This window comes from Letharia lupina (genome assembly GCF_014066315.1).
Source record: "Letharia lupina isolate WasteWater1 chromosome Unknown contig_26, whole genome shotgun sequence".
In the NCBI taxonomy this organism is placed as follows: Eukaryota; Fungi; Ascomycota; class Lecanoromycetes; order Lecanorales; family Parmeliaceae; genus Letharia; species Letharia lupina.
In genome coordinates this window covers 134753-149068 of record NW_023502995.1, presented here as the reverse complement: position 1 = coordinate 149068, position 14316 = coordinate 134753, and the positions used below count along the sequence as shown (strand labels likewise).

The window sequence follows — 14316 nt, the reverse complement described above, 5'->3', positions numbered from 1 at the left end:
TCATGGATGACAATGTAGGCGTAGAGGTAGGTATCCAGTGATGAGCTTATCTGACTTATGAGTTTAATGAGGAAAAGGTCTCTTTCTTGATAGGCTCAATTGACAAGAATAGCCATGAAGCGCAGACAAGTGGTTGAGAAGGCTGTATGTATTACTTCATATGGGAAAGCATTCATGATACAGTCATGAAACACGGGCAGCGAAGCCTTGGAGAGCAATGCGTGGGAGAGGTTCTCATGTGAGTATTGATCAAGAGCCGCTGTGCATATGAGAGAAGTGGTCAAATTTCACATGGCGCATGGCGCAGCAGGGTATTTGTTCGTTGCCCGTTGGTGATCCAATCAATAATTTTGCCTCTGAGCCTCGAAATATTTACGGCATGCCGCCAGACATGGGGGATCAATCCTAGGTAAGCCATCCAGCCATATGTGGTTGGAACAAGTCTGAAACACTCACCAATCGTTGGGTCATCAAAGGTTTACGGTGTTGGAGCTTCGAGATGCAAAGCACGGCCAACATTGTGGGCCCGCTTATGAAGGAGACGGGGGGGATCATTACCTTAGGGGTCGTATTTTAGCGTACGTTGTGCCCGAGCATTAGCATTTAGCAACAACCATCACGCGGACCAATGATCTTAGGAGCTTCTGAGAAGGTCAAACTCCAACGTCTTGTCTTTTCGTGTTGGTAAGATGCCTTGCTGCTTCCTTTTTTTTGAATTCCTACTTTAACAAAAGCTTTGAGAAAACCCCGCGAAAGAGGTACTTGGTCGCTTGAAGGCTTTTCGTGGGTAAAACCACTTTCATCACTGTTCAGAGCTTCAGGAGGCATATTCATCCCGTTCATCGGCTACGCCATCTCAGCCGTCATGATGGATTGGGGGCCACCGTGGCCATGTAACCCGCGGTTCCAGGGGGCCGCCGGCTATGCATATCTCTACCGTACTTCGAGCTTTCATACCGTAGTTGTATTTTCCACCCTCACCGAATCAAGTCACGTCATGATGAGCATCATAGCACATAGAGTAGTCTCAGCTTGGCCCCACCGGCCTTGAGGTGGGTCTGAGTAGGAAACCCTGCCAAGACTTATTTTTTTAGTGTATTGCCCGATATATAATATTCACACCCTACGTACATATGATCCTTAACAAAAATACGCAACTACGTGATATGGTTTTTTTTGAAATTCTTAAAAAAAGTTGAATAAATAATCAAATAGGCCCTCGTTAAATTAGAAGCTATAGTGCAGTGGTTAAGAAGTAGGCTTTTAATTTTATTCTACTAAAAAACTCAGCTAACTCAGCCATAGCAGCGGTACCAATACTCAAAAACACCATACGTCTCAATAGACGCGTAGACACTATACAGGAATTCCCCTAAAGTACACAATTCTCGGGGTAACCGCCATGATACTCGCCGGACCGACAGCACGGCGTGTTGAGGAAAATGCGTAGCCTCGCCAATCAGTTCATTACTTCGGTTAAACACCGCAGTCTCCTCTCATTTTTTAGACGACCAGGCAAATAAGCAAGCAAGCATATATACATGCAAGCAATTATATAGCGATCGAACTTGCGGAGAGCAGAGCGGAGAGCGAAGCGGAGAGCAGAGCGGAGAGCGAAGCGGAGATAATTCATCCTTTTAATATAAAGTCAGATATTAGTGGCGGCGATATCGATAAATAAGAATATCTCGCACGGCGTCGGAGTCTCTTATAGATATATAGAACGTAGAAAAAGACGTCTTTGAATATAGGGAGGTCTGCGTCGTCGTCATGAAGGTTATCTCCCTACTTTTATGCCCGAGAATTAAATATATAACTTTTTTTCTTTGCTCCAGAACTGGTCCGCTAAATGTTTCAAAACTTCGTGTTTGTTAGGAGGAAGGATATTCCTGCAAGCTATAAAGAGATCAGTACGGAGGTCGATATTAAAAGTCCTAGATAGCGCTAAAATACTTGGTACTCTTAATATTCTTAGCACTTCTATATAGTTATATTTATTTAATAATAATACTTTATATAATTACGTATATACTTATTAGCTCGCTCGACGAAGTTATATAATTATATATTACCTCTCTTATAACTTTCTCTATACTTATTATTATTTTTAAAATATATTATCTTTATAATATATCTCGATATTTATTTTATTTACTTCTAAATTCTCTTTTAAATAAACTCGTAATTTTAATAATATAGCTATCGTCTTTCGACTTTCTTATAAATTTTTAATATATCTTTTTAAATAATATAATATTTTATTTATAATTAATAAGATTTAATTATATTAAGATTTAAAGAGTTATTATATTAAACTATTCTAATAATATTAAATAATATAAATATTACTTTTTAATACTTTAATATATATATTAAAGCTTTATCTTCTATAATTATTATATTAAGTCTTTTTTATTTATATTTCTAAGCGAACTTTAGAAGCTTTAGAATAAGAATTTATATTTAATAAAAAGAAGAAGTATAAGAAATATAAGTGTATATATCTTTTTCTAATAGCGATATTAATTAATTCCCCTCTTCTTCTTCTTAATAATAATTTTTTTAATCTTAATAATAAAGTTTTATATAAGCTTCTTATTAGAAGAATTTTAAAGATTTATATATCTTATATTAATCTTAAATTTCTAAATTTATTTAATATTAGATTTTAGAGTAATATTAATTTTAGCGAGATTTTTAATATACTTCTTCTTTTTAATAGCGATCTTAACTTTCTAAATATAGTAAGAACTCTTTTTATTATAAAAAAAATACTCTTAGAATATAAATTTTATAATATTTACGAAATAATATCGTATATTAGATTTAACGAAGATCTCGTTAGATTAATATTATATATATACTCTTTCTCGCTAAGAATTTAAGATTATATTAATTTTATTATTTTAAATTACTCTCTTTTAATCTTTTATAATTTAATTCTTATATCGTAAAGCGAATTAATAATATACTTTTATTATAGCTTTTATAAGAGATAATTTTTTAATAATTTTATAGACTTAGAAATTATTACGTCTAAGTATTTATAATATTATTATAAATAAGATTTCTTATTTAATAGTAAGTATAAAAGAAGTCTTTTTACGATTATAGCGGTTTTTTTATATAATATCTAGAATTATACTTTTAAATATAGATATAATAATTAGAGAATATTCGAATCTAGACTTATTTATAATATATAATATTAAGAGTTTTTTAGATATAATAAAATCGTATTCTCTATTATAGACTTATTTTTAAAATCAACTAATAATTTTAATAGTAATCTTAATCTCAGCTAAAGTAAATACTTAAATTTAAATTTTATTATTATAATTAATACTTTATATATTAGATATATTAATAAAAGATAATTAAGATAGAGAATAATAAGAAGATTTCTATCTATTATACTATATAAATAAGATTTATATATTAAAAATCTTTATACTCTCCCTCTATTTCTCTACGCTATAACTAATACTTTAATATTATTACTATTATATACTCTATTAATATCGCTATTATATATATACTTCGCATATATATATTTTATATATATATACTTTATATATATATATAGCGTCGCTATTATATAGAGTATTAATACTTATTAAAATAAAGAATAATAATACTATTTATAAAATTTGAAAGTATATTAAATACTTAATCTTATCTAAATCCTTATCTTAGTATATCTAGAACTTTTAATATTAATCTTCGTATATATAGTTCGAAAATACCTCGCTATCGTTATCGAAGAGAAAATCGCGTATTTAAGTACTCTTTATAGTCTTCTTATTTATTTAAATCTATTTTAAACGCGTTAAGCGCGTTAAAATCATTTAAGATATATATTTTATACTTTCTTTAACTTCTAAATAATATACTTTTAAGTTAATAAATCTATATATAGAGGGAATAACTTTAATACTCGATTTTTATTAGATATAAATACGATTAAACTTATAATCTAATTATTATATTTAACTCGTTATATAATCTTTTAATAATATTAAATATAATATATTATCGTCTAAAATTTAATTATTAAAAGATAATCGATTAAAGATAGATATTATAATCGTTAATAGAGAACGTATATTCGAATAAGCTTATATGATAATAACGAGCTATTCGATTATAATAAAAAGTTTATATACTTATTTAGCGACCTCGAAAGATTTATTACTCTCTTAATTAATATTAAAAGATTATATAATAATAACTGAAAAATTAGAGGAAGTCGCGACTTCCCATTAACGAGGTAATTATTATGATGAATTTATATAAATTAACGATTAATATAGCGATTTGGGGGTTTTTTATTTAGACTCTAAGGGAGGGGTATATTGTAATAAGCCTACGATATGATTAGTCCCCGAAGCGAGGCACGAGTGTAGGGCTGGCCATAGGTACCCCGGCTAGCCGTGAGTCTGAATTACTGAGACTACACATAGAGAGGATAATCGAACTACAATTGAATTTTTGTCCGCTTCCAGCAAGTACCGGGAGCTGTGATGACCTAGGATCAGAGTAGTGGCGTGACCTTCGCCATCACCGATTAACGTCCAACTCCAACAATCTGTCAACATGCTTTCTGCCAACAGCATTTCCGGGCCCCCGCGCGTTGAGAGAAGCTCGCTGGAGCGGACGAGGTAGTAGGTAATTACCAGAGAAACCCATTTTTTCTGTGATGACTCCGCGTAGACCAGATTCTCGGAAGTATTGTAGGAAAGACTAGGCAAATCAGTCGATGGCACTGTTGAAATATGGCGATAGATGGATGCCATTTGGACGCATTGCGAGTTGCGCGTGCCTTCGTTGCCCCACTCGAGCTGCCACTGGCATTGGGCACACCTCTCTTACCTTGTCCACAGTCATCTTCTACTAACTCCAGTCCGCAAATCTGGCAATATCCTCCCTCTCCGGAACAACAGTCTCATGCACACACCTCACCACAGTCAAGGCATTTGCCGTTCAAGTGGTAACCCATTGGGCATTTGTGCACGCTCGGGCATTTTTCGTCTGTGAGTTCACTATTGCACACAGTGCAGCGCCAAGTATGGGGAATTTTATCGGAGTAATGATAGGCATGGCGGTCTGACTGTTTCTCTCCCATATGATCACCAAATTCGGCATCACAGCGTGATCGGGGTCAAGTCGAACCATATATATCTACTTCTCATCAGATAACCATACCTTGGCATAGCTTAGCTACTGCTTAGCTATAATCGTTAATGACCAGGTTCACTGATGCACAGCTACGTATATGGCTTGATTGAAAAAGTGGCCTTTCGAGCATTGCTTAGGGGTAACGCCAACCTCATATTCTTGATGAGATAATTACGCTACGTCGTACCCTGTTGAACTATGTCCCAGCGACGGACGCGAAGGTTTTTGTATTCGTACACCCATGCAGTGGTCTTCTCCGATAGACTGTAGTTGTAGCACGAGCACCGACTCCGAGAGTTTGTTCTGCACTATTGAGATATGCTTGCAATATCTTGAGACTACATTGAAGAATATGGACAAGGTATTGAGTAGAACCTCTGCCACTACTTTCAAGTGCTCATCATTCTTTCCCGCAGCAGATAGAGCCTGGTATGGATTAGATTTTTTTACTTTGATTCTGATTTCTAGCTATCGATTTTGTAGGCAACAATTAGCAAACAGGGGTTCAGACTTTAGGGCAGCAGATCATGGCTCATTCTCATAGCCCCTCACTTCCTACAAACAAATTAATCAGTCATGTCACCTCTGCTCTCAAGCCCCCAAGCTAAAACTCACATAATCACTCCTCACACCAATAGCTCCGTGTGGTACGTAAATTCCATCACCGTAGCCACCATCGGGTGCCCCATCAATCGGCTTTGACATGACTTGCGGTGCTGCCTTAGCACCGTTACCAGTATCAGCACTGCCAAGTCGTATGGCAGTATGACGTAAGTCTCGTGACAAGTTCTTGCCGTTGACTGGAAAGTTGTAGCGCTGGAAGGATCCACGGCCCTTGAAGAGCGACTTGAATGGGGGAAGGCATCCTACTATCACAGCTGATGCGGAGAAGAAGAAATCAAAGATCAGCATCAGACACATTCTCACGCAGCATTGAGTCAAGCGAATTACGATTGGGTTTGGTAAGACTTCTGTACTCACAAACTGTGGACTCAATGATCCCCCAAAGGGCCAAAAGGACGCCGTCCGCGAAAGCCTTTCTTGAGATCTGTACCGCGCGGGCGATAGCCACCAAGATGATGATGATACCGATAGAAAAGACGGCTGCGAGACCTAATTTCTGCTTCGGTGCAAGCCTAACGGTGTACAAAAGGTTCAGCGGAAGAGAAATGACTAGCGAATGGTTAGTGATAAGCATTGTGCCATTTCCCTGAGGGATTCGGCCGTGAGCGTCAACGATGCACTTACTCATGATATCAGTGAGAACGTCTACCGTGGTGCTGTAGGCTATGGAGATGGTGGAGCCTTCGACATCAATTGGCTTGTAGCATTGACCTGGTTGATGATCTCAGTAACCTCTTTAGTCGCCGTGGGGAGACCTCCGTACCGAATGTGAAGTAGAGAGAGGCCGGGTGACATGTCATTGCGCTCGCAATCCAGCACCCAACGTACGAGGCGAAGGCAAAACCCGCGACCATCATCCACCACTTCCTGTACCTCGGTAGCCCATCAAACATTTTCCAATAGAAAGCTAAGAAGCTCGCCTTCACCTGTACATTTCGGTATCAGCATGGCATCTTTGAGGCAAAGCACCGAGGTCATAAGACAGGTTGGGGGGTTGAAACCCGCTCACTGCCCGCGAGGCATGTCTCGCGACTCAAGACAAAGGGTCCAACAAGGAGAGTTTGCTCCGAAATGTGCACTCACACTCCAGAGTATCGACCAGAAGAGGCCAATGATCGTGAACTCATAGCGCAGGTATGCCTTACCATCCTTCAAAAATCCTTCGCCAGCGGGCTCCAATCCTGCTCTCACCCGTACAAGGTGGTAGATATAAGGGGTCTGAACCGTTTGAAGAAGAGCATTGATGCAAAGGATGAGATAAGCTAGATAGATCCAATAGTCATCATGCCCAAGGCGCTCGGCCTTGACTATACGGATCAAAGTACGAGCGACGACTACAACAATTTTGGAATCAGTATCACTTCTTAAAGTCAGAATCTCGAGCATCGAGACGACTCGAATGGGTATCAAGAGCCTTTTGCTCCAAGATTATATCTTGTGATTCACAAAGAGTGCTCCGGAATAGGAAGGAGTCGCTCTGCACATGTACGTACCGAAAGCGCCTGCGAGGACGACGCTGGACCAGGCGATTGCGATCAGTCCGCCGGGTGGGAGATGTGCTGCAGTACCTAGGGGAGACGGAGGGCCTGTGGTGGACGACATAAGTGGATCCGGCTCTTCTGTATTGGCTGTTAGGGGCAGGGTAGTCGACGTCAGAAGATGCACACGTAGATGAGGAGTGACGAGAAGAGGGTCTGCGGATGCAGAAGAAGCACAGCATCAAATTGACTGGTGTTGTAGGATCGGCAAGGCGTGTAAGTTTTTAAGGAAAGTGAAGACTGTTTGCAAATGACAACACAGGGATCTAACAGGTATTGATGCGGGTGTTAAGGTCGACGTTCCCCTTCCGTCACTGCTCCGCAGAAGCTCGCACCCTAAAAGCCATTGCTCTTTCCGTGTTGACGACTTAACGAGGTCAACTGTGAATATTTACTGGGAAAGTACGGTGTAGACAGAAACACCAAGAAAAGACAGCTCGGCCAATGATTGGAGTAGAACTAGATATTGAAAGATGCAAGTGGTGCCGCGATGTCTTGGGGCTCTGAAGAGAGCTTGAACCCTAAGGCATCGATCCATCGCTGGCTGTTACCCCGATTCCCAGAAACTCGCGCGACGCTTTCTGCAACCCGCAGTGCAACTGGAATAGTAATTGCTGCGACGCGAGAGCCTCATTCTGCAGTCGGGACAGCATGTCACTGCACCGACCACCTTGTCTCTGCTCTCGGCGCTCCACCGAGCATCTCCGTTGCAAAACTTCTCCTTTATCCCAGAAAAGTCTTTCAGTCACTAAAGGCGAGAGCCATTACTTGTCCATTGTACTGGGACCACCAAATGCTCGATGATGATGATGACGACGATGAGAGGGAACGAAGAAAGGCCTTACTTTACTGTCATCGGAGAATTTTAAGCGCTGGCTTTCGGCTCGTCAAGCTTAGACCGTTGGGCGATCCTGCTACAGCAGCCGAAGTCGGTAGGCGACAAGGGAGGGTATGTTCTGCCCATGTCTCTCTCAATTAAGATTGGCCACTCGGCCATGCCTTCGTTGCCCCATTATCCAAGCTAATCATAATTAAGTCCAAAAGCCCCATTCTTCATCACAAACAGATCTGCCCACTAGGCTTCACTTTGAAAAGCTCACTACCAATACATGTCGGACAATAAAACACGCTCCGCGGATCATACTTCCTCTTGATTTCAGAAAGTTTCGCTCTATGCTCTCCATAAAAGTCCTGCAAGTAGTCCGGGTCAAAGCGATCAGCCTCGTTCATGTAGCACCCTGTGTTGGGCGCAAGGTCTTTCATGGCCTGGGTCTTGTTGTAAGTAATATCGTCATAGACCGCTTGGATTGTCGCATTCGATGAGCCTGGAGCCCAGCCTCTTGCGACTATGTTATGCACGTAAGTTTGGCGCCAGGCGGGATTGACGCCTGAGTAAGGATCGCTAGCATCTGTGAAAACTTGGCCGCCTCCCACAAACACAATGTTGTTAGATGTCGCTTGCTCGGGCGTTCCGGCAATGGTTTGAAGCATGGCTTTCAGTGCGGTCGCGTTGCCGGTCAGAGCTTTTTGGTCGAGAAAGCGAGAGCCTAAAGCTGCAGTTTGCCCAACTGGAGTCACGATACCAGAAAGTGCGTTGTAGTAGGCGACATAAGTTGGAAAGGAGAGGTATCTGGTCGTCATATACAGACTGGTGTTGTTGTATTTGTGTAATTGCGCTGCTGTTGAAGCGAAGAGCTCTTCTGCCTCCGCGACTGTTTTCCCAAACACAGCGATGGTGTGGATGAAGCCGGTAGAATAGTTGCCGACTAATGGACTTGGAGAGTATATTGACCAGGAGCCGTAGCCAGAGAAGCCGCTGTCAGACAATTTTGGGTAGTTTTGGTGGACGATGGCTAAAGCATCCATGAATGCCGAGGAGTCATTCGCAGTCAAAGGGGCAAAGCCAAATATCTGAGCAGCGACTTTCCTTGTAGGGTAAGCTTTGATAACCGTCGAGACTACAATTCCATAGCTGCTGGGGCCCCCACCACGAATGGCAAAGAAGATTTCCGAATTTTCGCAAGGGTTTGCCGTCACTACTTTGCCAGATGCTAGCACAACTTGTGCTTCGAGCACTTGATCCGCTCCGAGACCAAAGTCATGGGTTGCGGGACTGTGCCCTCCGCCTTGCATCCAGCCACCGAGACAGCCGACACTCTGGAACTCCATCAGGTCCCGAATGTCACATGAGATAGAAGCCGGCAGAAAGAAGCCAGGGCTAACATACCGGTGTGCCACCGCCGACAACGATCACGTTCCTGCTCGCCGCTTCACTATATACATCTTCCCAAGTATAACCCCCTCCGATTCCGAAAGCACTTCCCTTCCAACTCGATTTGGAACAGGCAACGGATTGCTGATAAGTTTCTTGAAATTTGATGCCTGTCCTTAGATATCGTATCCAGACCTGTAAGCTACCATAGCCTGTCGACCTGTAAAGCATCAGAAAGCATTCAGAGAAGGATGCACGCAAGGTAGTTCACCTTCGCAATAGGTCATGCCCTGTATTTCGTACCACAAGTCTTATATTCTTTTGCCGTGCGAAATTGATTCCTGCGGTTACATCTGCAATCTCCGTGGCATTGACCGTGTACCTTGGCTGGTCCCCAATAGAGCATGATCCAACGGGTGTCGCCGATGTGAGATTGCCATCCGGACATGTGTCCGTTGGCCGATCCGCAATTGTGCACGACGAACCAGCGGTTGCGTTGATGGGCGGGCACGAGCCCGTAGGATAGGACAGTGCGATGGGATTTTCGGCTACGAAAGTCTGTTCTGTTAGCTCGGCGTCAACTGCAGCACATGCTTCGGCGTTGAATGCTGGGCCAGGGTAGCATGGCAAAGCGGGTGGGACATCAGCGATGAGTTTTCCAGAGAGAGACTGGTTGAATGTATTCCATTGAGATGTTGACGGCCAGCAGTTGTCCTCAGGAGCCTACTTGGTATCAGTCAGGTCAGATCTTTCATTTTCATGCGAAGCTGCTATCTTACACATTTGCAACCCCAGGTATGGACTTGGATGAAGAGAGACGTGGAAGCAAAGAGCCACCTGAGGAGCGATACATGGAACATGATGGTAGCACCGACTCGTTGATCTTGGAGATCGATTTACATTGGAAAGGACAAAAGAGATATGCAGCCCAAGGTATTCCGGGGACGTGCATTCCAACGCCCTCGCATGGTGAGCACGAGGCAACCGGGAATCTCTTTTGGCGGAATGGAAAAGTTCGCAGACATTCTTGAAGCCATTGCTTATTGATGATCTGCTTAGGGTAGCCACCTCTAAACTTCCCTGCAAAAAGATTAAAGATTTTCGCATTTTGAGATACGATATCGAGTTTAGCGCGGACATACGTGGCAGCAGGAAACATCAAGCGACCTTTCTGTGGCGTTTGCTTTTCGCAATGTCTCGGCCCTAGCAATCGCCAGCAAAGTGAGCTATCACAATGAAAAATGCAGAAACCCGTGAAAATGCGTCCAACCCTTGTCGCATGCAGTAAGAGAACGGAGAATAAGATAGTAAGCCGCGGTTGTATATGTCACTTGCCCCTCATGACGTTCGGCTGCTGAGTTCTTCGGCCGTACATACCCATAATCGTGCATAACCATATTCGACCCCAGGTCACGCTCGAAAGAATTTTTCGCTGCCGAGTTAAGACCTGCCTCATCCGGAAAGTTGTAGTAGTCTCAAGTGTCTACAGAGCACAGCCAGCTCCGAACAGCATCTGGATTTAGGTGTTATTGGTTACTGCTGGTCTGCATTGATAGACGAGGTACGGCAAGCGGCCGTACTCGTTGGTCATGCTCTTTCGATCGACGAATACCCTTGCTGCCGGATCACGAGTGGTGTCGGAAGACTTTTGTCAGCTGACGTGATGCGATCCGGCTCCTACCGGATATCCTTGTTTCGAGACCAACGCTTTGATCTTGAATTCCTGTCACTTCCGAAGCTTTGGGGTCGATCTCATAGCGCTGATAAGGAGACGAGGGTGAGATATGGATGCCAGCTCGTCTTACCCGTTCATATGGGTAACCCATGACTCGAGCTGGCAGTTTGGCTTCGTTGGTTCAAAGAGTGGAGGTACGCAAGATTTTGATTGTGAAGCCCGAAAGCTTCCAGCATCATACGATACTGAGCCCTCTCTTCAATTGGATACAAGCCTGAATTGATGAACTCTTTGAGGTCTTCCTCCCTCGACCATACGTGCTGTCTATGCTTGCCAAGATTCAAAGCGACTGGTACGGAATTGATGTCGAGTCCTTGACTTCCATATAACATGTCCTTTTCGAATGGAGAATTATCAAGCTGCAATAGTCCCAGCTCAGCGACTTCGACCATGAATAGCATTCTCATTCTTTGGGCGTGTCCAGTCTCCCGACTAGCAGGCTCTATCTCAGTACCAGACATGGTGACCACACTTGCAAGGCGTAGACCTGTCTGCTCAAAGATTGTCCGGGCCAAGGCATGTAGCATTGTCGGATCAGAAGGTCTAGGTGAGCCGCTAGGTATTTGCCAGAAGTCCGAGAAAGCGTTCGGGTCCGTGCCTCCCGCTGTTGGAGAATTCGACATCAGTATTCCCTCTTTGAGCAGAAAATTCGAGGCTGCAGACATGTCTCAGGAAGAAAGATACGCTTCTGGCTCTCCGAAATTGTCTTGCGATTGAGTTCCGGTACTGATCAGGGGAAAGGCACGCCGAAAGCACGTACCTCTCTGCAAAAGCAATAATCGCGGTGTTTGCGGCGGTAGGGTGAATAGGAGTGCCCCCAGAGTGACATTGTTGTAAGGAGGAGCTGCATTTAAATAGTAGGAGATGGGATTGGAGAGGAAGGTGAGAGTCGAAGGGAGATCAGTGCTAATTGGTGAAGGCACCAGAGGAGCGGTGTATGGAGACATTATAGATGTAAGATGCGATACAGCTAGAGACTGTGACTTGAAGAGACCTGCAGAGTAAGGTGCAGGCACAGACATGCATGACGGTTCCATGACCACAGCAGGAGAAAATTGCCGATGCTCGTAACCCTAACCCTGAGTGTTTGCCTCCAACCAAAGATCGCATCAGGATTTCTATCTTATATTAAAGCGTTCGGCAGCTCTTGATATGGTTGAATTCCAATGAGATCACTATGTATGTCGTAGGCTTCTGTTTCAGATCTGCGCAAAGAAGACGCTAGGCACGGCCGGTCATGACCGTGCCTCCCGCAGAACTTGCCCCTAGGCTCTCTGCGAGAAAAAGTGGCAGCTGTAAACGTAGTCTACGAGTCCCTTGAATCTCGACAGTAACAGCAAAGAGAGCAAGTTTCTCGTCGTGGAAACCATTTGCTGTAGCTGCTTCTGCCCACATCGATCGCCAATCACTTTTTATAACATAAATTGACAAAATTCAGACGATGCCAATATTGATGACTGCCATTTCTTCTGACGGCTAGCCTACCCCTAGTCAGGACTCCGTACTAAGAAGCTCAATCTTTCTGTTTCGTACTGACGCTTCGTGTATCAAGTGTGTCGCGAGTCTCTTGACTGCATAGGTCAACGTACTTCATGCTGGAACGCTCAGATATATAGGTACCATGCCGCGATCTCTGCTGGGTCCTCAGTTTGGGAGAGAAGCTTCCTCTTCATATTATGCTTGCCCCGGTGAGGAAGAAAGGGAGATGGCTTGTCCTCGTCTCTTTCCTCTCAACTCTTTATTTATTGAGCCGCAAGTCTACGCCGCCGGAACGGCATCTGTTGTCGCGCTCTCTCTTGACGTCTGCACAATGGCACGAGTCTGACGTTGAAAACGCCGTTGGTTCCAAGACCGGCGAAGTCGAAGTACACATACCCGACAACAAGATGCAGAATTGGGAGAAGGGTTCTCGAATCCGGCAGGCAAGCATAATGATTGGAGACCAACACATGTCGATATTTGAGCCCTGCATGGAGACTCACCTTGATCACGGTCGTAGATGGGGGTACCCAACCCACATCTTAAAGCATGACCTCAGCGGGAAGGCAGGCTGGATCAGACTCGTGCTTGAAAAATCGCTTCATGTCCTGTCCTTATTGGTGTCGGAAATGGCAAAAGTATCTCATGAACGAGCGGATTGGATTGTGTGAGTGTTGACCCATCTGTAACTCGTCACCCTAGAGGTACAAAGTTTCCAAGAAATCCGCCTGTTCTAAATCCTCTTTTCATAGCTGGTTCGACGCGGACACTATCATCATCAACAACAACATCCCATGGACGATGTTCCTGCCACGGGAAGATTCTTTTCCTGACATCCACTTCATCGCTGGCAGAGACTGGAACGACCTCAATTATGGAGTCTTCTTCGTGCAGGTAAGCGAATGGAGCATCAAATTTCTTACACAAGTCGCCACGTTTCCGCAGTCGAGGCCAGACGTTGACACAACTGAAGACATCGACATAGACGCAATGTGGTGGGTCCTTGATCAACCGGAGAATCAAGACCATGTAGCCTACCAACCGCGGAGTTGGTACAACGGGTATGACCTAGGAGATCAAGGGATATCTGAGATTTACGAGGGCGATATGCAGGTACATCTCGTTGGCGTGGACGGCGAACCACGGAAAGAAGCCGCAGTACATTGGTGGCTTTCCAAGATCGAAAAGTCGCCACAAAAGATGCATATGCCACTCGCAGCTTCAGGATATCCAGAGAAAGTTCAGATGTTCTGGGAGGTTCTGAAAACAGCGAAGGAGCTGTTGCAGCAATCCCACAAAAGGGCGTACAAATTGAGACTGAGTTCTAATGAGGTGAAAGTTGCGGAGGAGGAGCTGCAGAATTTCATTCGCTTTGCCGCGTTTGACATAGAGGGAATGATAAACGCTATGGTCACGCTGCAAAAGGCCTACGACGATACAGAAATCCAGATTGCGGAGGACCATCAAACTTCGATGGTCGCGGCTATTGCCCTCAGTGATGCAGAACTGACTTCTTGATTTCCTTGTCACTATATCGAAAAGAACCCATC

The 14316-nt window shown here is 43.4% G+C and overlaps 4 protein-coding genes across 4 annotated transcripts; 1 reads left to right on the top strand and 3 right to left on the bottom strand.

Annotated features, from left to right (window-relative positions):
• Positions 1-5703: 5703 nt before the first annotated feature.
• HO133_006699 (uncharacterized protein) lies at positions 5704-7404 on the bottom strand (the record flags this gene model as incomplete). The annotated part of the gene is made up of 5 exons (XM_037297596.1): positions 5704-5733; positions 5794-6024; positions 6514-6669; positions 6886-7136; positions 7296-7404. 5 exons carry the CDS (start codon positions 7402-7404, stop codon positions 5704-5706), a joined length of 777 nt encoding a protein of 258 aa, XP_037147032.1.
• A 992-nt stretch (positions 7405-8396) lies between these two features.
• Positions 8397-10412, bottom strand: HO133_006698 (uncharacterized protein; the record flags this gene model as incomplete). Its single annotated transcript, XM_037297595.1, has 4 exons — positions 8397-9497; positions 9568-9772; positions 9824-10275; positions 10332-10412. The coding sequence occupies 4 exons, from the start codon at positions 10410-10412 to the stop codon at positions 8397-8399; spliced, it is 1839 nt and encodes a 612-aa protein (XP_037147031.1).
• A 949-nt stretch (positions 10413-11361) lies between these two features.
• On the bottom strand, positions 11362-12234 carry HO133_006697 (uncharacterized protein; the record flags this gene model as incomplete). Its single annotated transcript, XM_037297594.1, has 2 exons — positions 11362-11891; positions 12048-12234. 2 exons carry the CDS (start codon positions 12232-12234, stop codon positions 11362-11364), a joined length of 717 nt encoding a protein of 238 aa, XP_037147030.1.
• Positions 12235-13567: 1333 nt separating this feature from the next.
• HO133_006696 (uncharacterized protein) lies at positions 13568-14284 on the top strand (the record flags this gene model as incomplete). The annotated part of the gene is made up of 1 exon (XM_037297593.1): positions 13568-14284. One exon carries the CDS (start codon positions 13568-13570, stop codon positions 14282-14284), a length of 717 nt encoding a protein of 238 aa, XP_037147029.1.
• Between the last annotated feature and the right edge of the window lie 32 nt (positions 14285-14316).